The 24,543-nt window shown below is 39.9% G+C and overlaps 1 protein-coding gene across 2 annotated transcripts; it reads left to right on the forward strand.

The window, feature by feature from the left end:
- Window positions 1-24,512, forward strand: LOC118809547 (LIM and SH3 domain protein 1-like). Of its 2 annotated transcripts, none has more exons than XM_036572969.1 (7): window positions 1-225; window positions 5,511-5,605; window positions 12,336-12,420; window positions 19,405-19,512; window positions 20,836-20,911; window positions 21,225-21,310; window positions 23,464-24,512. In XM_036572969.1, exons 1-7 carry the CDS (start codon window positions 157-159, stop codon window positions 23,635-23,637), a joined length of 693 nt encoding a protein of 230 aa, XP_036428862.1. In that variant the 5' UTR covers window positions 1-156; the 3' UTR covers window positions 23,638-24,512. The 2 variants fall into 2 exon arrangements, with proteins under 2 accessions (XP_036428862.1, XP_036428863.1); XM_036572970.1 differs by having other exon boundaries at window positions 38-225; window positions 20,836-20,905.
- Window positions 24,513-24,543: the final 31 nt, after the last annotated feature.

Below are 24,543 nucleotides of genomic sequence, written 5' to 3' on the forward strand. Positions count from 1 at the left end.
TACCGTGCCCGCGCCCAGTTCGCGCATTCAGGCGTCAGTCAGCAGCGCTGGCAGAGAGAGAGGACAGCATACCTCCACTTCAGCCATATGCAGTGAACCACTGGCGAGTCAGGGACCACCACAGACGCGTAGAAGAGGCAGCGCGAGCAAAGCAACATGAATCCCCAGTGTAGCAGATGTAACAAGATCGTCTATCCCACAGAAAAAGTAAACTGCCTGGACAAGGTGAGTCATACCTACAATAGGTCGTCATGTTACAACAGAGCTCAGACTGAAGCACCTCTTTTACAGTGTTACAGTCGTTAAACCGGTGAACAGCAGTTAGATTAACTAACGTTAGCTAATCTTACCTTACAGCACATATAGAGTTACTCTCGTCCGTATTAGTGCAGTTTATCAGCATTTACTGATTTCCGGACAATCCAACCTCGCTAAAGTGTATTCCCTTGAAGTGTGAGTAGATGGAGATAACGTAGTTAACTAGCTAGTTAACTCATGCAACTTGGTGAGAGTGCAGGAAAGAAGCCAGACCGAGCTGGCTCCACTTTGCAACTTGTACGACCGCTTCCTGTTGAAACAGGCAGTTCTGTGAGGGCCACACTGCCAGCTCTGCAGAAGTCTGTCTCTCCACTGCAACATTTTTGTCCAGATTGCAGTTGGAACTTTTTAGACCGCGTGAATGATTGCAGTGCTGGCACAGAACCATGTGCGATCACTTTTTTTCATGTCTCTGTTTTTGTGCAGAACCATCTTCTCTTGTTTGACAAAAATGTGGGCGTTGCCATTTGCAGCATTGGACTGTGCTAGCAAATGTAGGCCTAGCTCAGTGCCAGTCCATAAAACTTATGAGAGTTAACGTAGTTCAAGAGAGAGTTTGCTTATTCCATCTAGTTTTCCAATCTCTGATGTGGGATGCTGCAGTTGTTTTACTGTGTTCATATCCTGAATGTTTGTGAACATTCCACGTTTAAAACTACAGAAGAGTGGCTGCTCAAACCATTTATCGAAACATGGGGTTGTTCTTGTGTAAGCATATTGGAGATGAGCTCTTGTCAGTTCTACCTGAAGAGTAGATGGTCACAGGATTGTATTATTAGCTTGTGGTTGATGACAGCACATCCCTTTCCGGGTGCACTGCGACTAGCTTCAATGTAGTTCTTGTGCAAAGGCTCTGTGGAGGCGTGTTTGTGGCTTTTCTGCCTGGAAAATCGTAGAACAGTGACCCAATGCAAGATGAGCTGTAGGTATGAGACAGATGTCATGTAAAAGACATCAGTGTTGTAAAAGACATGTTGAAAACCAGCCATTTCTTGGAACAAAGTCATCTCTGCCACTCATCTGTTTCCAAGCTGCTGTTACATTCGTAGACAACAAAAAAAGAGGAACTCACCACAGTTGCTTTTGAGAGCGCAATTGTGCAACACATAGACTTCATCTAACTTAGCCTAAATCTGCGTTATTTTCATTGCAATGTTGAAGAAAATAAAACTACATCCCCCAGTTTCGCATGGCATGGTCAGTCAGGAACAGCTGAGCAGACCCTTTTCCTCTCCCAACTGCTGGAATGTTCTCATGCTGTCATCGCCGATTTACTCCACATTGCAGTGGCTATCTACCACTGATTCAGTTTCCCCGTTGGGCCCCTTTTGAGACAGCCAGACTTTACATTGTGTGTCCAGATCAGCGGGGTTGATTAGGAGGAGGGGTGGAGAGGTGGAATGGACTGGTGTTCTGCACTTCTACAGCTGCAAGTACTGGAAGGTCCCACCACTTTCCAGTTGCTGGCCTCAGCCTCTTTGAGAGACTGCAGAAAAACGGACATGCGCGTCAGAGAGATAATGATAAGCAAATGTCACCTATTATACAACTCTGTGACTGAAAGCTAGACATGACAAGATGCCACTTGTTCTTTTCTGATACAGATATTGAAAGCTTATGGTTCTCATTTAAAAGCTTTTAAACGAGTTATTTTTAATTAAAGCGTTTCTGTTAGGATGAGCATCTAAACGTAGACTATTATGCTCAAACCTCTCAGACACCTTACTAGCCCACAGGAAGAATTACACAACTAACAACATCTCATCACACAGTGTGAGTCAAGTGTTATTTCAGACTTGATTTGTTACAGGATTGTGCCAGATTCAGATCATTTTTGACTGCCACCCCTCACTGGTATCTGATTGACAGTATTGATATCTGGTATTAGATTGGTGCTATCTCTACTGATAGCTAGTCAGTAGTAGTCAGTCTTCACTGTAAATAGTGTATTAATCATTATCATGATATTGGCCTTTACAATACTGATATCGCAAAGGGCTGCAATATGCAGATAAGATTCTTGAAAAACAACCACTTATTCTGTGTGCTGTGAGCAGCCTCAGCCAGCTCTGACAGTCCAGATGATTTTCTATAGGCATTTTGATGTACCAAAGGGATTTACAAAACCCAACAAATGCAAATAATTTGGGTCAGAATAATTTTGTCTAAGTAACATAATCTTGAACTTGTGGGCACACAATATACATGTACAAAATATGTCCATGCATAACTGTCCAATATCCACAAAATCACTGATCTAAACTGGGTGGATCATGCATACGTAAGTATCCTTATTCAGTCACATGGCTGATGTGGCTTGTCCCACCCACACAGCTTTAACAAAACTAGCAAATACTAACAACTAAGGGAAAGTTAACTTAGTTAGCATAAAGGAGCTAGTAAACTCTCTTTGCCTGTCGTTCGTCCATCCAATTGTTCAACCAGCCATGCCAGCATTCACTGGGTTCACATCAAGCAGTAAAGGCAATGAGAGCCTTACCTTTTTTAAGATGTCACCATACAAAAGCTGGTTATTTTAAGCAAGCTGTTGACACAGCGGGGATAGTCTACAATACTGCCTGCATATGTAGAGCCTGTTTCACTCATTTCTCCCCACACATGCTGTTGTTTAATTCTGTCTGAGTGGCATTGCAGGATGGGAGTGTTGGTCTGAGGGCTGTCAATCACTCCTGCATATCAGACATTTTGAACAATGTCCAAACAGTTATAAGATAGGTCTGATAAATGAATTTTAAGTCGGATTTTATTATATTTCTCTTGTTTGTTTGTTTGTTTATTTTTCATTTAAGTTGGATATTTAATGTAACACTTAATTTTGGCATCTTAAAAACATTTTAAATCTTTTTCACTGTGTTCCCTGTGACTTTTAATATGTTGCATTAGGGTTCACTACTGTGTATTAATAGTTTGTAAGCTACGTCTCAATATCTAGGTGTGTAATTGCAATATGGTTGTCCATATTGCGCAGGTCTGTTAGTCAGGCATGTGGTGTCAATATCAGTCATAGGAATTCAGAGAAAGGAGAGGATGAAGCCCATATATGGCTGTGACAGGACTTTTTAGAAGGATTCTTACGCACACCAGCCGTATTCCTCATAAAAAAGGAGGAAGCACTTATTCATAAGTCAAATCAAACACTCATTGTTTCTCATTATAGGGACTTCCCAAGCTTGTGTACACTCCTATTAGGCTGCGAGTGTGTTTTGGGCAGTGACTAATACCGTCCTTGGTGCGAGTGTGAAAAGTTACCAAGGCAATTGTGTGGCCTGTACACGCAAGTCCCAGCAGAATGAGCTGACTTGCGTCTCTCTATAGGGCCTCTTCCTCCGCAGTGGCCTGGATTCAGGGAGGCTGTAGAGACCTACTTCAGATAATATCACTCAGCCACTAAATAATTGCTTTACTTTTCTATGGCCGGACAAAACATATGGGCCCATTAAAGGTCAAAAGATTGTGCACTTTTTATTCTGCATACTGATACTTGTTTATCTTGAAGCTTATCTGCATGAAGCCTGATACTTTGAAGTAAGCCTTTCTAGACATTGAGTACTGGAGTCTTTTTGATGCTGAGGGTAAAAATCAAACTAGAAAATCTGAGAATGTGTAGACAAGCAAATTGATTCTAACCAAACCACAGAAATCAGAGGTTAAAGTACCAAAGTGAGGAAAAGAAAAGGTCCTTAGTAGAGGTGTAACGATTCTGGAACTGAGACTGAAACTGCAATACAGACGTCCACAGTCTCATGTCAAACGGTCTTACCCCCACTGCCCCCCATATCTTTGGGGTTAGCTGTTAGCCATTTGCCTAGCATGGTGACTAGCCAGCTATGCATATGCAGCTCCCTCAGCCTGCTGCTTCAGGCAACACTGTGGTCTTGGCCTACAAGGTATGAAAGTTGATTGTGATAATGGCTTTTAATAGTTACATAATTCTGGCAGCATCAGACATTCGTAAATTGTAAGTCGATTAAAGCTTGAGTGTGAGAGACGCAAACAAAACAACATCTGGCCCCGTTTTATGAGTAGTGTATTAATGTATATTTATGCATTTATGTATATTTTTTCAAATAAAACCATTTTCGATGCTTTATTAAACCTTTTTTGTAGATTAACAATGACATATTTTTCTGGATGTCCCTTCTAATAAGAACTGTATGTAACACACGCACACACACACACACACACACACACACACATTTTCTAAGCCGCTTATCCTTCTGGGTTGCGGGGGCAGCTGGAGCCTATCCCAGCGGGCATTGGGTGGACCATATTTAACAATGTAAGTAAATCTAAACTATTTTACATTGCACGGGTGCCTGAGTACTTAGTTAACTGTTCAGAGTGCCAGGTTTCGAATTCTGAAACTGCTTACTCATTTTTGTCATTTTTGTGAGCAAGTATGCGTATTTTACTTGGTCACTTCAAAACATGTGGAGTGCTTGAATGTAAGCGTGTTGTTAAGGATGTAATTGAAAAGGCAGATGTTGCACGGCTTTATTGCTAACTACTCTGGATGAGGTCCAGAAACAGAAAATATATTTCTCTGACAAACAAACATCGTCCCCTGAGCAGAAGAAATGCCGTGCAAAATGACGAGTCCTCATCCAGTGTTGTACCAGCTGTAGTTTTAGCTCACATCTCAAGTGTTTTGTCAAACACAAAAGCTACCAGTTTCCCCCAGATTTCTTTTGAATAATAAAACACATTTTCAGATGTATTTTTGTGCTTGCTCCTAAATGTTTGTGCTAAAGAGCTTTAGCCTTGGAACACCAGTGCTATCGCTAAAAGAGCAGTCCTCCCAGGTCCATCCATACGTTAATTCTAGCTGTAATTTTAAATGCACTTTTTGGCCATTTCTCTTGCTTTTTCTTGATTTTTTTTTTTGTTTTTTTTATCTGTTCATTACCTCTTGTGGATGCTCCAGTACCAATGTTAGTCGGAATGCACATCCCTACTGAAATGACAAGTGTGTCATAGTGTAAAATCTAACTGCATTCTATTCACAGTGTGTACTTTCTTAACCCACCTACTGAAAAACACAAATAAGAGTATATGCGTTGTAACACCCCTACTCAGAAGCTTCTCTATTGTGTTTTCTGTTGATGTCAGCATTCTCAGTGTTGTTTTGATACATGTCCTTTGTCTCCTTACCCTGTTCCTTCTTATTACAGTATTGGCACAAAGGATGTTTCAGCTGCGAGGTCTGCAAAATGACTCTAAACATGAAGAACTACAAAGGCTTCGACAAGAAACCCTACTGCAGCCAGTAAGCTTTTCTCACCATCTTCTTTTTCTGTCTTCATTCCATCTGTCCCTGTGCCTCTTGAGTGTGTGTTTTCAGTCTGTCCTCCCTTCTCGAAGTGCATTCAGAGTCTGGGGGTTTGGCAAGCATCCCGCCCATTATCTCCAGTGTGTGAACCTCAGACTGAGCCAGCATCTGCACTGATGAGACAGATTATGTACAAACAAATGCAAATGTCTTGAGGTTTTATTGGGCTCTGTGTCATTCTCACTCTGGACACAGTGTGTAGGACGTCAAACATTTGTCTGTTTTGTCACTGGCCAACAATCCAGAGCTCGTGGATGTTGTTACATCTTGAGAGCAAGTACTCCGAGACATGCAAACACGCTCTCCTTTCATTTCAATATTGCATCACTTCACCCGTGATAAACACTCAGGCTTCTGTTCACTTGGAGCCCAGTCATTTTCTCAGGCTGCAAAAATGCTCCACACTGGGGAGGTGTCGTGTTGTATGATTTATTTGTTTTTTGGGGATTCAGTGGAGTCATGCCAAACCATTTTTTCCTTGTTATTCAACTGAGTTTGAATTGGGCTCTTCAGTTACTGCAGTAGGGGAAACTGGGGATAGGTACTGTACATAAAAATTTGATAGATTTTATGGCACGATTTTATGCTTTGAGTTGGAAGTACTGGGACAAAATGTGTTACAATTATCCTGGTCACATCTGTAGGTTTTTGGAACTGATATTGCAGAAGACTGCAATATGCACATAGTCTAAGGGCTTGGATACGAAGCAATTTATAAAAAAAAAAAACAATAAATCAACCTTGTTTCCACGAAAGTTGGGACGCTGTCCAAACTGTAAATAAAAATAGAATGCAATAATATGCAAATTATGTAAACCCTATATTTAAATGAAACGGTACCAACACAACATACCAAATGTTTAAACTGAGAAATTTCATTGTTTTTTGAGAAAATGCTCATTTTGAATTTGATGTCAGCAACACAATTCAAAAAAAGTTAGGACAGGGCCTACAATACATTAGTAAAGTTGTGTAATGCTAAAAAACTAAATGCTAAAAACCCTGGTGGGTATTTGGCAACAGGTCAGTAACATAGTTGGGTATAAAAGGAGCATCCCAGAGAGGCTGAGTCTATTCATGAATAAAGATGATGAGGGGTTCACCACCATTTCTCAGTGTAAAATAGCAAAGAACTTGGGGATTTTATAATCTACGGTACATAATATCATTATAAAATTCAGAGAATCCAGAGAAATATCATAAACCCTTCCCAAAACCACTGTCTGTGAACACAGTTTATTGCTGCATCCACAAATGCAAGTTTAATTTTTAAAATGCAAAGAAGAAACCACATATGAACAGGATCCAGAAACACGACTGCCTTCTCAGAGCCAGAGCACATTTAAGATGGACTGAGGTGAAGTGGAAAAGTGTCCTGTGGTCGGACAAATCAAAATTTAAAATTCCTTATGGAAATCCTGGACACTGTGTCCTCCAGGATGGCTATCAGTACACAGTTCAATAGCCAGTTTTCATGATGATTTGAGGGTGCGTTAGTGCACATGGCATGGGTGCACATCTGTGAAGGCACCATTAAAGTTGCGAACGCTATATGCAGGCTTTGGCAACGTATGCTGCCATCCAGATGTCGTCTTTTTCAGGGAAGGCCTTGCTTATTTTAGCAACACAATGACAAACCAAATTCTGTATGTATTACAAATGCATGGTTCCATAGTAAAAGAGTCAAGATGCTAAACTGGCCTGCCTGCAGTTCAGAACTAAAACTGAACTGTCACACACTGAAAACATTTGGCGCATTATGAAACAAAAAATCTGACAAAGAAGACTTTGAACTTTTGAGCAGCAGAAATCCTATATCAAGCAAGAATGGGAAAACATTTCACTTTCAGAACTACAGCAGTTGGTGTCTTCAGTACCTAAACGCTTACAGAGTGTTACAACACCGTGGTAAATGTTCCCCTGTCCCAACATGTTTTTTTTTTAACGCGTTAGTGGCATCAATTTCAGAATGGGCATATATTTAAAAAACATTTGATATTTTGTTTTTGTACTAATTTTTGTACAAAAGTTGTGTATCATCGCATTCTGTTTTTTACATTTTGTACAGTGTCCCAAAATAGGGTAGTAACATTATTCCTGAACATCGTTTCTAAATTCATTATTCAAAGAGACAGTTATCTTACAGTACCGTTCAGCATTTCTAGGACAGTTTACCAGAGGGTGCAACAGTCTAATTTTTTCTGACAAAAAAGGGAAGTTTTGAAATCGAACACAATAACACCAATGCCGTCTTTTCACATCTGGTGTGGTTGCTTATGGTTTTTTGACCTCTTTTAATGCTCGGCGCTCCAAGCTGATGCAGAAGCTCAAAATCCACCACACACAGTGCTTTGTAAAGTTGTCAGCTGTGAGTCGGTGTTTTGCATTATTTTAGCAGAATGGGCTGTTACCCAGTGTCTGTTGCTTGTCACACAGGCTAAAAGAAAAAAAATGTTAGCTTCTTACATTTTCATTTTTAGGAATAAAAAATACTTTTTCTCAATTATTAATTCTTACATAATTTGCTGATCGCAGTTATTTGAGTTGATTATTTGAGATAGTAGTAATTATTTAAGCTGACTGCAATCGGTCCACGAGCATTAGATTTTACAAAAATATGAAGCCGCTGCAAGCAAAACATTAACTTATGTTGGGTTGAGACGAATGTTAAAAAAAATGTTCTAACTTCTATCTGACTGTTCTAACAGATTTAGAGGATAGTGCTGAGAAATGTTTATTTTATTTAGCTACGTAGCCTTACGTTTTAGTATGCATTCTAGCAGACGTTTTTTTGTATATTTTTTCACTCCTTAGAAGAAGCATAAGCCCTGCTTGACTACAGATGATTCTGTGTAATAGATATTTGTGTGAGAGTATGTGTGTGTGCGCCCAACCAGTGAGTCAGTTTGACAGTGCTACCCGTGCCAATTTGGCCAGTTTAATAGATGCATACAGTGGACAAGAAAATACAATTAAATTAAAAGTTTAAATAATATTGTATGTAGTGTTCCGTATCTTACAGCCATAGTTTGACAGCACAAACAAACTCTTTATAGACTGTGTTTGACTTAAGCATCAGAACGCTACTTTCATGTGGAAGTGTCAAATTCTGCCTTTCACAAAGGTGCTTCTACAGGCACCAATCTCACTTCTGCACCAAACTGTGTGCCTGTTTTGTGCCAAAGAAAGTGCCCTTTTGTCGCAGGGAGTCTTGTGTATCATGCTACAGTTGCAGCGTAGGCAAATGTCATGGGTTGCCGGGGAGGATAATACAAAGTTCATATTTCCTCTGTGGTTGTTTTTCTACGCCGAACTTCCATTAGGAATACAAAGCACCGTGTATATTAGTAGCACCTTGATACATCAGTCAACACGCAAGGGCAAGCACTGGAGTGTATGCTTCTATAAAGCTTTCTGTGGTCACCTGCAGCTCTGTGAAGATTCCATTCACTCTTCAGAGATTAAGTCAAGCCCAGCACACTGAGGCCTTGATGCCTGAGTGCTGAATCCTCTTTGACATATTTCTGAGTGACTCATGTTGCCTTTATTTGTTTACCATCCTAAAGCGTGGGAGAGAGAGATTTCATCCTAGATTTCATTCTGATGAGCTTCAGTTCACAAGGCTTTATTTAGGCAGACGGGTGAGGTTTAATCTGACCTAATTTCTGTCTGATCCATTTTAGAATCAGGATATTCTTCAGAATGTCTAAATAAAAAGGCGAGACAGTGCTGAAGACGGTGAGTTATTTCTGAACCTGCTCATCTGTTCCTCTACACCTATGAGAAGAGGATGTTCAGACAAGCTTGATTTTCCACTTAGTTGCAAAAGTGTCCTCCCTCTAGAGCCCAGCTAATTTGCCTGTTGGCCGAAACTGTTTCTCGGGGGAGTGCAACATGGCAACATTGCTCAATTTTTGTTTTCATGTCTCTGCTATTTTTTTAATATCCCAAGCTGAATGAGGGGGAGGTTCCAGTTGAGGGTGGGCAGTGTGAGTATGTAATGGGTGTTGTCAGTACTTCTACATTTAGAACATTTATAAAATAGTGTATTTAACTACATAAACTGCAGAATAACCTATTCTAGTAACCTATTATAGTATTTAAAAACACACAGTAAAAAAGTGGCTTGATTCAATACAGCAAAATTTGAGGATTGCTAAAAATGTGCCTTATGCCAACGTGTTAATGTTTCCATTTTTAGGTCATTAGAAGATTCAACATTATAAAAGTGCAATATTTGAAACAAAAGTCGTGCCTTATAGTGTCCTGATCGAACACTCTATCCACAAGCTCATATGTTAGCCCCAAGCTAACACACTAGCCACAAGCTACTATGACAGCCCCAAGCTAAAACACAACATGCTCGTCATGATACAAAGATACAATACATAATGTTGTATTGTTACATGCTGTTTCTTCTTAAGTGGTTAATTTGTGCAAATGTTGAATTCAAATATAATTGCACTCTACATTGTACCTTTTTTAATGTGGTACTGCTGTTTTGTTGTTAATTTGTACAAACTATTATTTTTTTAGATTTTTATATTTATTATATATTTTGTTCACAAACATCAAAACAGCTGAATGTGGTAGATATCATGAAAATGTCTTTCAACATTGGGCTGTTACACATCGTCTAATGTTTTGTTTAATTTCACTTTGTTTCGTGTATTTATTTTCTGTGAATAAGACCTTTGTGCATGTGTAGTTTGCTTAATAACCCAAACTCCCTTCCCCATGGGGGTGTGAAGTTGCCATGAGGCCAGATAAGGTCAGGACTGGAACAGAGACATGTTCAAGCATGCACAAGATCATGAATTGAGTGTGAAAGTGTAGATTTCAGGGTTTTGGTATGGTTTTTGCGTTTTCTCGGGCCAGCATGGTGAAATATACAGCCTTTGGCTGAGTGTATTGAGTCTACACGCAGTTTACAGCACTGAACGAACAGCACCCTTTACAGCACCCTTTCTCCCAGTGCACTTGCAAATATCTGGGCATTTACTGGGCTCTGAGACTGATTTTTTTCTTACTAGCTGGACAAGCTGGACTGTCCAAACACTCAGATACACCCGCAGATCAGGACTTAGATCTTGCGAAACTGAATTTAAAAGAAGCTGAAGTGTAAGTGTTTGCCATATCATGCACAATCGAGTCATGTTGATCAGTTTCAGTCACATTTTTCCCCAGCTATTTTTACAGCGGAGTGATGTAAGTGTTAAAGTCTATATAAACAGTTCAAGTAAGCTTGTTTGTTTTTACCAGTGGTTAGTGATTGTGCTGTTTGAACAGACTCAGACTCGCACATGTGCATGCACTCACCTGCTCCACATACTGAGCTGAATTCAGTTCAAGTGCACCAGAGCTTGTGTACTTGAAAAGTGTAAAAGTGAATATAGGGGGACACTGCATGGACTGAAGAGTGACCAGGGATTATAGACAGAAACCAAGCTTGTCTCCACCCCTGCTTCCAAATTCCAGTGAAGAAGGATGCTTAGAATGCAAGGAAGGACATGTCTAAGCAAGTTTCCTGCTGCAGGGATAGAGCTAGTGCTCAAGCATATTTTTATTCATACTGCAACTGCTTTCTTTACTTGCCCCTCTTATTTAATCTGGTACTTGATTGTAAACAATTATTGATTACATTCTCAATGAGGCTGCAATAATTAGTATGCAATTTGTACGAAAAAAATCCATGTTTATATTAGAGTTGGAGTGATAAGCAATTTTGAAAAATCAGCAATTCGGGACATAATTATCACTAAAACTACAAGTATTATACAGTCATATTCATTATATCATGGCTTTATATCCGTTTTTCTTCTTTGTATTTTTGTACATCACTTAAGCTCAGCCAGTTGTGTTAGATTGTCAAAATTTTATGACACATGGACCAATACAAATGGCCCAAAATTATTTAGAAAAAATTGCATTGCATTACCTTACATTAAAAATAAAGAACATTTTTGCTTTCTCTTGTAAAGTAATCAATCTGGAGATACTTTGTGGGACAATATCTTAGAATGTTTCTATATGGCCTTTTCACACAGAGTCAGAGTTTTACATAGCAAAAAATTTAATAATAAAAAAAAATTAGAGCTCATGGTGGCTCCTGTTGTTTGTTTGCTCATTTAAATGAACTGAGGAGGTTCCACAAGCTCCACCACACATGGCGCGTACGTGACTCGGTGGAATTCCCCATGCTGTTTGATAAACTTTTTAGCAGAATGGTCTGTTAACCATTGTTACAACTTGATGGATCTGTCTCTTCATTAAAAATTATTGTTCCACAGCCCTAATTAATATTATCCTGTTATATCAAAATGTTGTGTCAGTGAATGGCGGCTAGCTTTTTCAAATTCTGTAAAATAATTAAAAACATGTAAGAAGTAACAAAAATGGAGATTTGTTCCCACATCGACAATGCCTTTTGATGTATAGTGTTTTTTCAATAACACTTTGAAAATAAAAACTTTTTAGAGGGTTCCTAGTTTATCTAATCTGAACAGCTATGAATGGTTTGTTGTTCTTCATTTAAATTCATTTTTACTGTTTGACCTTTTTAAAAACTCTGGTTAAGTGGCAAAATAATTGGTAGTTCACTATAGATGATAGCGATAGCTGATGAATTTAATAAGCATATTTACTTTTGTGTACTTGTGTTTTTCAGACACTATCCCAAGACATCCTTTACCAGTGTGGCTGATACTCCAGAGAACCTCCGGCTCATGCAGCAGAGCAAGGTGCAAAGCCAGGTATGTAGCATTCATCCTATCCCCTTTGTCCTTCTCCTTCAGCTCCCCCTTCCTGCTCCACCCCATTGCCAATCCTCCATGTCCACTTCCTGTCTGCCCCTTGGCATCCGTTTCCATAAATCCAGTGGGAAAGCCAAACTGGTCTGATGATTTGTTATTTACCTTGGAACGGTTGATGATTCACGGAGTCTGTATGTGATGCTGTTTAGGCTCTTTTTTTCTTCTTCCCATACTTTTGCTGTGTTTGAAATGTTCAATTAATCACTACTTTCTACACACCAGTGCAAAGCAATGTGGTACATGTAATTAATTTTACCTTTAAGTAGTGTCTCAAATCTTGTAGTTTCTTTAAATGAATCTACCGACACAGTTACTTTCATTGCTTATATGTTTTTAAGAAAATACTAAAACAGTTTGTGTTTCAGTAGTGACATGAAACCATTGGACAGCAAGTTTTTTATTTATTGAAAAATTAAATATGATAAATCTATCCATCTATCCAATACAAAGCACCCAATAAATAATGATTTTCTGTATGCGTAGTAGGGGTGGGGGAAAAATCTATTCTTAGATGTATCGCGATGCGGACGTGGACGATTCTGAATCGATTCATTCAATGTCAAAAGTCGATTTTCTAAATATTTAATTTATACCGTAATGTTGATGGAACGCAAAAGGCGGAACTTGGAAGTGGGTAAGTGCAGCGCCCGGACAGTCTGTGGCAGTGCATAACAAAAACACAACAGGATGAGTGAGAAATCCGACCGGTTCCCTCTGCATTAAAGCCAGGTTAGGTCAGGAGTCACAACACAAATGATAAGAAGAGCCATTTTGTCCTTTCAACAAAAATCAAACCACCTTGGAAGCCACAACATTTAATGTCCAGTATGTCTCAGTATGTGATAATGTCCTAGTATAGACTAAACAATATAAACGAAACCGCGGACTTACTCTATTCTGCTTTAAGCTTTAGCTATAGCCGCTTTCCTTCCATCTCCGCGAGAAAACTTGTCCTCAAAAGTTGAATAGTTTCTTGTAAAATGTCTGCTGTTTTACGAGGCTGAAGTTGCTTCTTATTCGCCAGCTTCTTGCTGAACTTTCCCGTTCCACCTAAAATTCTGACTGCGCCGAAGGTAAATGTGGCACCATTTAAGGTGGAACGGGAGAATTAGAAAGAGAAGCGACTTCATCTTCGCAAGTTTGTAGTGTTTGACAGTCTCTCGTTGCAGATTTAACGTATCAGGAAACCAACTGCGCTGCTTATAAAGGCGAATAAGTCCATTCGTCTCTAAACGTTCGTCTGTCTTTCTCTTTTCCTTTTTTGTTCGCTACTAGCCAGGCAAAACCTCGTTGCTAGGTGATCTGCAATCTGCACGCCAATTGTCAGTCATTGAGAAACAGTTGCACACGCCCCGTCTCGAAGATATTTTACTGACACAGCCCCCCCCTCCCCCCCGGCCTCCATCTCTACCACGAGACCAAAAGCGAAGTTATAAAATCACTAAAGAAAACGGGCAGGACGGCTATAACGCGCTGCGTGGTCATCCATTACCACTGGACCTTATGTCACTGTAACAGCGCATTTTATCACAGGCAGCAGCATCTCCAAACAAGAGCAGTTAATGAGAGCCTTCCAGTTCACTTGCCACATCACTTCCATTTGTTTTATTAATAAAAGATATTGGACATAAATGCATTATGGATCATTACAAATACTTTGCTTTAAAAGTACCAAGTCCTCAGACAGTAAGAAAATAGAAATCATGTATAAAGATATAAAAAAAGATATAAAAAGATGCATCAAGATGCATCGATAATCGTTTTATAATCGCATTGCAGCCCTCTGAATCGTAATCGAATCGAATCATGAGGTGCCTAGAGATTCCCACCTCTAATGTGTGGCATATTACTGTTTCAGTTAATGCCTTAGGTTTAAATAGATCATAATATAATCCTTGAAAATATCTAAGGCCTGAATACTTCATTGTTTTATAAATAGCTTTATTTTTTACAGTTTGGACTAATTTGGTCGAGTTCAGTTGTGAATGTGACTAGCACAGAGCAAGCATGGGCAAAAACTTTACACCACAAGCAATCTGTCGAAGCATGTCATTGTTCTGATATTAAACTAATAGATAAAGATGCCCATGCTGAGGTAAGCCTCCAAGCCTCACCTGAACGAGCCAGACTTTATTCAGGAACAACTATGTAAGCGTTACATTTTATTCCTAAAGATTTTATTATGAGGCAGCTGCTTCAGCAATGTTTTACTGGCCAGTTTCTAAGCTACGTCTTGTTCAGAGCTAACATAGGGGTAGTGGTTTGCCAACGTAGACGTTGTCACCATTGCTCTCGCCTCTGTGACTCTGAGATCTGTGGGTCCTGCTGTCGTGACAATTGGATTGCCTTGGCAACAGATTCCAACAGACGGACTCGCCATACCCTCCAAAACACACGGCATCACTGTCCATACCCCCCACTGACACACACACAAGCTGCACCAGTGGATGCATGTAATGGGCAGTGACTGACCATAGCCAATTAGCACAGTAAAGTCAACTTCTATTACTGTCTGCTAACCTGAAAGGTGCAGGAAAGAGGCACCCCCTTTCAAAAAACATTGCAGGCCTGCTGATTTATAATCAACATATAACACAACGTGTGTGTTACATCTATAAGTGACCCAAGCATAAAAGGTAACACTTCCAGTGAAGTTCCTGTAAGGTCATGCTCCCCATGTAGCTTCTGTAAGCGCCATCTGTTCTCCCTTTCTCTCTGTGCCATGATCCTTTCACTTGTCCTCCTTTCTCCAGGCTTTCTTTCACTTACCCCACCCTTCTTTTTCCCTTTTTTCCTGTTTCCCAGTGACCTTTCTCCACCTTGGTTGCTCTTTGTTACTTGCCCTATTAAACATAAATAGAAACATCTTAGCGTTTCCCTCTATTTACAAAGAAACCTTTGCAGGTTTAATTTTAGCAGATATATCTGTAGTTTGATTTATTTGACAGTTGGGGCCTCCTGTTTGTTTAAAAAAAAAAAGAGGAGAGAGGAGAGCAATATGGTAAAACATCTTTAAGCATCCTCAGTACGTCTTAAACACTGAACAACTTCATTTACCATGAAAAGGACTGATTTTGACCAGTACCTGTAAACAGTATCTAGTATATAGCAACTGCATTAACGTCTTTGAAACAAGTTGATTAGATGTCAGTCCAGTATGTCTATCATATTTTTGTCAACTTTTTACCAGTTACTTGATTTTTATGGTGTATTTATATTGTACAATGTTATAGTTTTACCATATCGCCCATGCTTAACCTGAGTATGTTTTAGGGAGCTGCAGCGACAGTGTGGATTAAGGACAAGGGACCACCCCTGAAGTAATTAACACTGGCAGTCCAGATTAGATTAATAGCAGCGGGAGGAGTGATGTTTGTTTTGACAGGGAATAAATTGAGGATTAGGGCAAAAATACTGCATTACTAGGCATTACCTCAGAGCAATGATGCAAAAAAGATAATTCAAGTGCTGTCTGGAAATAGCTATGAACATTTACACATACACTTACATGCCTTTTCATGTCTTTTGCACACACACATACACATTCAGCAACAGCACAAGCCCATAAAAGCACAAGAGCACAGAGATGGTCAGTGGTATTGCAGAAACCCATTACACTCATAGCAGTGGTGTTACTCATCATTTTTGGCATAGTTATGTGGCAGAGGGGGGTCTTTCCCCTCTCTCTTTTCTATTTAGGGGCTTTGTTTAAAGGCTGTGAGAGCGCACCCCTGGGTCAGCCTTGCTCGGCCACTTTATGGGGAATTTCCGGGACGATGTAGAAGCAGAGGGGGGATGGGAAGATGTCAGTCTGGGGAACGTCATGGAAAGAGAAGGGGGCTTGTGTGTATGTAGAGCTAGGTGATACGTCATCTAAACCAGTATATCAGTATTGGTATCCCAACACTACAATAACAAATAAGTCCAATATATGTCATTTGCTAAGGGCCTCAGATTGTTTTAATGAGAATTTCAAAATGTGTACTAAACTAAAATTACTTTTTGGAAAGATGTTGATGCTTATATTATAGGTGTTATTTTAAGAGAGGCAGAAGAGAAGGATACATTTCAAAAAAAGCTCAAATTTTAGAGGTTTATAGAGTAGCCCAAACTTTTAGTTGGTTTTTGTCTTTTTGGATCCTTTTGGTCTAAAACAAAATAATAAAACTCAAAAGTCAGGTGTGTAACCAGTTGCAAGGCACTATACCCATTTAAAATACACAGCTATACAGTACTTTACAATACTATACTGGGCATACAATACATCAGAAATATCTTTGAGCATGTGCAAGTCAAACATATACCCAATAGGTAGTAACTACTTGTTACCCATCATCAGGTTTGTAAGAGATTCTTTTAGCAAAGAGTACCAGTACTAATGGGTTCATTAACTTTATAAAGGCACTTTAAAAACTTAAATAGCATCTGACTTTGTGAAACAGTGAAATATTGGGAAAATGCAGTGATATTAAGTGCTTGTATGTATTGGTTACATCACTCACCCCCCCACCCATCCCCCTTCTAACTCGGTCAACCATGTGTGTGTCGTGTGTGTTTGTGTGCGTTGGGGTGTTTCGATTTGGGTCAGGAGACACACACACAGGCAGGGCTGTAAAGTGGGGGTCAGCATGTTTTGGATGGTGATGGGCAGCATTGTGTCAAAATGTTGGTCACCTTAATGCACTGCACCGCCTGTTCTGTCTACTAGCGCTAGCTGCCCACTGCCTGACATATTTTGTTTTCCACTCATGCTTCATTACATGCTAATCATTATATAGGCAGCCCACAGTAACCAAGCAAGGCCGCACACTGTTATTAATAATTCATCCATGACCCACAATATGGTACTTGTGGCCAGAGGCTAAAGAATACTCTTGCTGTTCACTAGAAAGATACAGTCAAATTGCTCTTACTCAGCCAGCTTGCCATAAATTTTATTATTTTTTTTAAAACCCTATAAGAGCAGCCCTACACCAGCAGTCCATAAAGTGAGTCTGGAGATTATCTGTGTTTGTAGAGCAGTAAAATACGACCGCAGTAGATGTGAAACTACCAGCTTGATTTTCGAGGCCCCCGCTATGCCACAGCTAATTCCGCTGCAGGACACTGTCACTTTTGTTTGCCTCGATGCCGGTTTCCACAAATGAAGGAACTATGTGGAAGGTGGAACTATAAAGTTCTTCACAAACACACTGTTACTTTTGTTTATTTTCTTTTCAGCATGTGGTACGTGTGAGTGTGCAATGAGGATTTGAGCTGAAACTCCATCAGCCTGCGCAGTTCTAAGTCTAATTTAGAACATGCACTCGCATGCTTTTTTTGCACACAGCAGTCATTTCTTTTTGCACATCCTGTGTGTGTTTGTGTGTGCGTGCACACGGATGTACCAGGCCTGAGTTGTAGCAAAGCGTTAGGGAGTTGGAGTGTATGTCAGAGGTATATTTTTTTAGAGGCCGCAACACTGACTGTGGTAGACCACACCTCCCTATTCATAGCTCACCCTTTAAGAGCTTGTTCTAAAACACTCATTTGGGGGGGGTCACATATACAATCATACACTACATATGATATGCAACCACAGTAATCAGTCCCTCCAAATTTTCTTTGTAGAGCGGTCCCTATTGATTATATTAGTAATCGAGAAATCTGCCAATTAGTTGCTCGTTTAACAACACTTAATAAACGTTTAGGAATTAAAGACACCAGTTGATCCATTTTTGAAAACTGAATTTTATGTCATTCTCATGTTATAAAGATTGCACAGATATACAGTTACAGCTGTCCTCAGTATGGGGCATTTGTTGTCATGTTGTTTTGTTTACAAATAACAATGCTGATAAAGGTAAAACATAAACTGTTTTGTACTGTTTTCATTTAAATACAGGTCAAAGTGGATTTAAAACTCACTGCTTTCAATTTTCATTTACATTTCACATACTGTCCCAACTCTTTTGGAATGATCTTGTGTTTGTAAATTATATTAGTCTCATAATCTGTTTTCTTTCAATGTGTTCTTTCCATGTATACACACAGAGCACTTTATTAGGAACACCTCCCTGTTAATACACTCATTGTCCATTCTATCAGCTCCACTTACCATATAGGTGCAGTTCTACAATTACATCTGTTTCTCTGCATACTTTGTTAGCCCCCTTTCACCCTGTTTTTCAGTGGTCAGGACCCCACAGAGGACCACCACAGAGCTGGTATTATTTGGGTAGTGAACCATTCTCAGCACTGTAGTGACACTGACGTGGTTGTAGTGTCTTAGTGTGTGTTGTGCTGGTACAAGTGGATCAGACACAGCTATGTTTGTAACATCTGATGCTGGAGTTTTTAAACACCTCTGTGTCACTGCTGGACTGAGAATAGTCCACCAACCAAAATATTCAGCTAACAACATCCTGTGGGCAACATCCTGTGATCACTGATAAAGGACTAGAGGACGACCAACATAAACTGCAGCAATAGATGAGCTACTGCCTCTGACTTTAAATCTTCAAGGTGGACCAACAAAGTAGTAGTGTCTAATAGAGTGGACAGTGAGTGGACACAAAATTCCACTAGCACTGCTGTGTCTGATCCACTCGTACCAGCATAACTCACACTAACACATCAACCACCACATCAGTGTCACTGCACTGCTGAGAATGATCTACCACCCAAATAATACCTGCTCTGTGGTGGTCCAGTGAGGGTCCTGACCATGGAGAACATGAAGAACAGGGTAAAAGGGGGTTTACGAAGTATGCAGAGAAACAGATGGACTACAATCTGTAATTGCAGAACTACAAAGTGTACCTATATGGGAAGTAGAGCTGATAAAATGGACAATGAGTGTATGTATGTATGTATACACATACAGACACACACAGTACATTTTTTTCTTTACTTGATTAATTATAACTGCTTTGTTTCTTACAGGTGCTGTACAAAGAGGAATTTGAGAAGAACAAAGGGAAAGGCTTCAGTGCGGTGGCCGACACACCGGAGATGCAGAGAATCAAGAAAACACAGGACCAAATCAGCAACGTAAGGGCAATGTTAACCTTCCTAAATGACAATGAGCTAACAGTCTAAAAAAAAACTTCTTAACCCAAATGAGATCTTTAGTCACTTACACATACATGGAGACTGAACAGATATGACTTCAGATATCCCTGGCATTTAAAGGGTCATTGATATAATGACTTAAGGGCTGAATGCGTGTTCAGGCACATCTCCCTCCCTCTCTCTCTAACTCTCTCTCTCTCTCTCTCTCTCTCTCTCTCTCTCTCTCTCTCTCTCCCTTCCCTCCCTGTCCTGAGCTCCACTTCCTGTCCCTCCTGTTTTGCCACAAGTTGTTCCCTTACTTTTTTTTCATATCTGTTTAGTAGAAGATCCAAAAATCTTTCAGTAGCCAAGTGTTCTCCACGCCCCACGGTCTCTCACTTGCTCTCTCTCTCTCTTTCTCTCTCTCACCTCTGTCTTTCCCTCCCTTGCCATCATCATCTCCTGTCATGGCTTGTTGCCAAGCAACCCTCAGATCACGTGACTGGTGTTTAGGTGTCATTTCCTCCATTTCTGAATGTGCCTGTATTCTTCCTTAAAGGGTAGTGCCTGCAACTCCACATACAGAACAGCACAAATGGCTACACTAAAGCACATACTGACCCCTTGTGGTTGAAATGAATTATTGCAGGGGTGCAGTTAACAACTGAGTTGAATCAGCTGTGCTTAAGGAAAGACATTACCAAACTGTGCTGGACAGTAGCCTTGCAGGACCAGAGGTTTGCACTCCTGAATTAATTTATTGCTGAACCACTTCACCTTGTGTGTTTGTACAGTGGGCTCCAAAAAAACACTAGTGAAAATGCTTCTATTTTGTATTCTTTCTTTATGTAATACAACCTTTTTCATTGCAAATTGTATCAGCAACATAACAAGATAAAAGTTTCTTGATTTAATTTAATTTCATAGTATTTTGCATGCCCCCCTTATTGTAAAGAACTTCATGTGCTCTCAAGCTGGACTCCACAAGTTTGTGCAGAAGCCTCTAATGAGTTGATCAGTTACACCTGAGAGCTGTCTGAACACAAGCTTCAGTGTAAGGAATAAGACTCATAAATAAACCTCACCTTTTTGTACAAAGGCCTTAACATGGTCAATATCACACATTTGCTTACATTTGAATAGTGACCTAGAAATCAGGCAGAATCCTCGATTCACTTTCTTTTACATTTTTTTTTTTAATTCTAAAATTTCTCTTTGTTTCCATGATTACATGAAAAAAAATCCTGGTTTTTCATTGTGGTCTTACACTTTTGTACCACACTGTATGTACAGGATGTTTTATAATGTTTCTCGTTTCATCAGATAAAGTATCATGAGGAGTTTGAAAAGAGCCGAATGGGAGGAGAGGCCCATCCCTTTGACAACAATGCCGGTAAAGGTATTAATAAATGTATTTTGGAATATCATTGCTGAAATGTATGCTTTATGGAAGAAGGGAAAAAATCTTCTTAACTTTAATGCATGTTAATGTAACAAGATTTTATTACAAGTAGTTTTAGACCATTTCAGTACTAACACTAGAATGCAACTTGTAAATAAAGTAGAGCTAAAGTAAAATGAAAGGAGTCCATTTGTCATGAAATGTTTACACAGTGTTTGTCTTATTTTTCACTTCTTTTGGAGAATTATTGCACATAACAGACAGGGGTATCATACCTGTGAATGAACCATGTTCTTTTTTTTCTGTGCAGCCTATCAGCCTTCCAGCCCTCAGAAGGGCAACTATGAGCCCCAACCCCCACGCTCTGCTGCAGCTCCGCCGGCTTCTGGTGGTGGGGTATGGAATTTCACCCTTTCATTTGCTCCTCAAAATGCACTTAAAAACAAAATACACAATATGGACAAAAGTATTGGGACACACCTCTTAATGAATTCAAGTGTTTCATTCCGTCCCATTGTCACAGGTACATAAAATCAAGCACCTAGTCATGCAGTCTGCCTTTACAAACATTTATGAAAGAATAGATTGTTGTAAAGAGCTCACTGAATTCGAGCATGGTATTGTAATAGGATGTCACCATTGCAACATGCAAGTTTTTTTTGTGTGTGAAGTGTTGGCCTAGACTCCTTAGTTCCAGTGAAGGGAAATCTTAATGCTTCAGCATACTAAGACATTTTAGACAATTGTAAGCTTCCAACTTTGTGGGAACAGTTTGGGGAGGTCCTTTTCTGTTCCAGCATGACTGAGCCCCAGTGCACAAAGCAAGGTCCATAAAGGCTGGGTGAGTTTGGTGTGGAAGAACTTGACTGGCCTGCACAGAGTCCTGACCTCACCTCCATTGAACACCTTTGGGATGAACTAGAACAGAGATTGCGAGCCAGGCCCTCTCTTCTAACCTCAGCATCTGACCTCACAAATGCTCTTCTAGATAAGTGGGCAAAATATTCTCACAGACACACTTCAAAATCTTGTAGAAAGCTTCCCAGACGAGTGGAGTGAGACCAACTCTATATTAATGCCCATGGATTTAGAATAGGATGTCATGAAAGCTCCTATAGGTGTAATTTGTAGGTGTCCCAATTCTTTTGTCCATATCGTGTAGTTTGGCAAAGAATCTGATTTACATACTTTCCCCTTACCACAGATGTATTTGATCAGAAAGGACATGTTTGGTGTCTGAAGTCTGCTTCTTTAGTTTTGCACTGGAGCTGTAAGACTAATGTGACTAACAAGTAATTGAACTTGTAGAAAAGGCTACACCTTAATCACTTGTGTCGTCTCATCTCCTCTCCTGTTTGCTTATGTTGCATGTGTAAGGTTGAACTGATTTCTGGGCCAGGTTTGCTGCAGAAGTCAACAGTTCTGTTCACTCAGTCTCTCGACTCTCCGAGAACTCATCTGATAAACTTCATTGGAGCTAATAAAGTAATGGAAACACCCATAAAGGGCCCGTATCGTGGAAAGCCAAATCGTCAGCAATTTTTTAAAAATAAAATAAGGTAGATAAACACTCTTAAAGTTTAAAAACATTCACTCCCCAGTCTATGGAGTCCATATATGTAAAAACTGCTCGTTTTAAATTCACCAGTTTTGTGATGTCACGAAAACTTAAAGCTTACACATTCACATTACATTTACAGGCCTTTTCAGCCAACAGCAGTTCAGCCCTGCCTTTTTATGCTGAAGTTATGAGGAATGTTGCCACCCAGACTACTTTTTGAATAAGGCACAGTACAGGGAAACCTATCAGAACAGAGCTCATTGACATACATCAGTCTTAAAGCCACAGTAACAAATACAGCCGGTTTAATTCTAACTTGATTAAGTAAGGTTGTCATGTGAAAAGAAGTTATGACTGTTTTCAGTACATAAACCCACATAAATGTTATAAGGGGACCTTAGGGAAAAAATGAAATACAGGAAAAATGTAGGATATGGGTGCATCTGGAATTCCCCCAAGGGGAAATGGCGAGGTCAAGTGGATGAGGGCATGTTAAAACCAGTACTGAACCAGTGGCAGGTATGAACAGAGCCTGTGAGATTACTTAACAGCTTAGCACAACGTGTGATGATAATGCTAATTAGTGGGGAATTAGCTTCTATTCCTTAGCTATTCTATTCGTTAGCTACCTTAGCCTCATAGCTCCAGTTTACAGCTATAAAGGAAACAAGCTTGACACCAAACAGGTCTTGACTGATTACCTACATTTGGTTAGTGTGCAAGTGTGTAAATTTGCTTTTTGGCAGAACGCTCACTTTTAATAATTCAGTCGCCCATGTTGAAAAAAACGGCTTAGACTGGCGTTAATTCCATGCTGGTCTATGGTTGTCTGGTGCTGGTTTAACAGCATGATTTTGTCAGTTTACTGGCACATCAGCATCCAAAACAAAACATATGCTGGTGTTGCTGTGCTGTTTCCGGCAGTTAATGTCCACTGAAATGTTCGCTCAGCGGTAATCTCTCTATGTGTGTCTGTGTTTGTGTTCAGAAGCGCTACAGAGCGGTCTACGACTATGTGGCGGCTGATGAGGATGAGGTGTCCTTTGCGGATGGAGACGTGATCTTGGACGTGCAGCAGATAGATGAGGGCTGGATGTTCGGCCGCGTCGAGCGCACTGGCCAGCAGGGCATGCTACCTGCCAACTACGTTGAGGCTATATGAGCAAGAGTCGGGAGAGAGGAGGAGAAGGATACAGGAGGGAGGGATGCACAGAGGAACAAGCCGTGTACCATCTACACTTCAGATTTATTACTCCCCGGTTCATTTCACTATTTGTTTAACTTGGTCTTAATTAGATGAGAGAAACTTGATCAGGCATCTAAGCTTTGGCTAGTTAGAAACAATGCTAATACGCTTAAAGTAAAAACTGCTCCTGTCAGCTGAATGAGTGAGGTTTTATTTTTTTTTGTTTAGTTTTTTGTTTTGTTTGTTTTTGTTTACCCTTTATTTCATTTACTCTCCCTTTTCCAGTGCAGTAAAGTTTGTTGGGTTTATGCATTGCTTTGCCTTTGCGTTGAAAAGTATGGCTCAGTTTGTTCTCCATATGTGGATTCAAAAGTGTTGCAGTGGAAAGTGCTGAAGTGCGATGTCTTTCAGGGTGATGAGTTCTAGAAATTAAGGTTAAGGCTGCAGTGTATGTTGGGAAATGCAGTTTCAGGCAGTTGCTTATCTGAACTGCTGGATGAGTGGCCAGCACTCATCGCTCAATCATTGTCTTAATCGACAAAGTCTTAATCACAAGCTTGTTATAGCAAGCACTGCAGGCGGGTGGGGGAAGCCCTTTAGAGTTCTTTTTATGCACTTTGAGGGAAAAAAAAATACCAACAAAAAATAAGGGTTTTATATGAAAAACGGATATGGTACAGTAATTTACTGAAAACGTCATCCTGAATTGAAAAAAGCAACCATAACAATTGAGGTTTTATAGAATTCTGAGTATATATTAGCATAATCAGTGACTTATCATTCCATTGTTATTTTGTAATGAAGCATTCCAATCCATGATTATATTAAATAAATAACTGATTATTGAAGCACATAGTGTTTATTCTTTTCCTTTTTTTTTAA

The sequence above is a fragment of the Colossoma macropomum genome, unplaced genomic scaffold, assembly GCF_904425465.1.
Source record: "Colossoma macropomum unplaced genomic scaffold, Colossoma_macropomum, whole genome shotgun sequence".
NCBI classification, from domain to species: domain Eukaryota; kingdom Metazoa; phylum Chordata; class Actinopteri; order Characiformes; family Serrasalmidae; genus Colossoma; species Colossoma macropomum.

What these genes read in the sequence shown, in the direction of transcription:
- LOC118809547 (XM_036572969.1), top strand. Translation starts at nt 157, where the DNA reads ATGAATCCCCAGTGTAGCAGATGTAACAAGATCGTCTATCCCACAGAA. An exon ending in AAGTAAACTGCCTGGACAAG is followed by an intron (nt 226 to 5,510) that starts GTGAGTCATACC and finishes TTCTTATTACAG; the next exon opens with TATTGGCACAAAGGATGTTT. An exon ending in TGACAACAATGCCGGTAAAG is followed by an intron (nt 20,912 to 21,224) that starts GTATTAATAAAT and finishes TTTTCTGTGCAG; the next exon opens with CCTATCAGCCTTCCAGCCCT.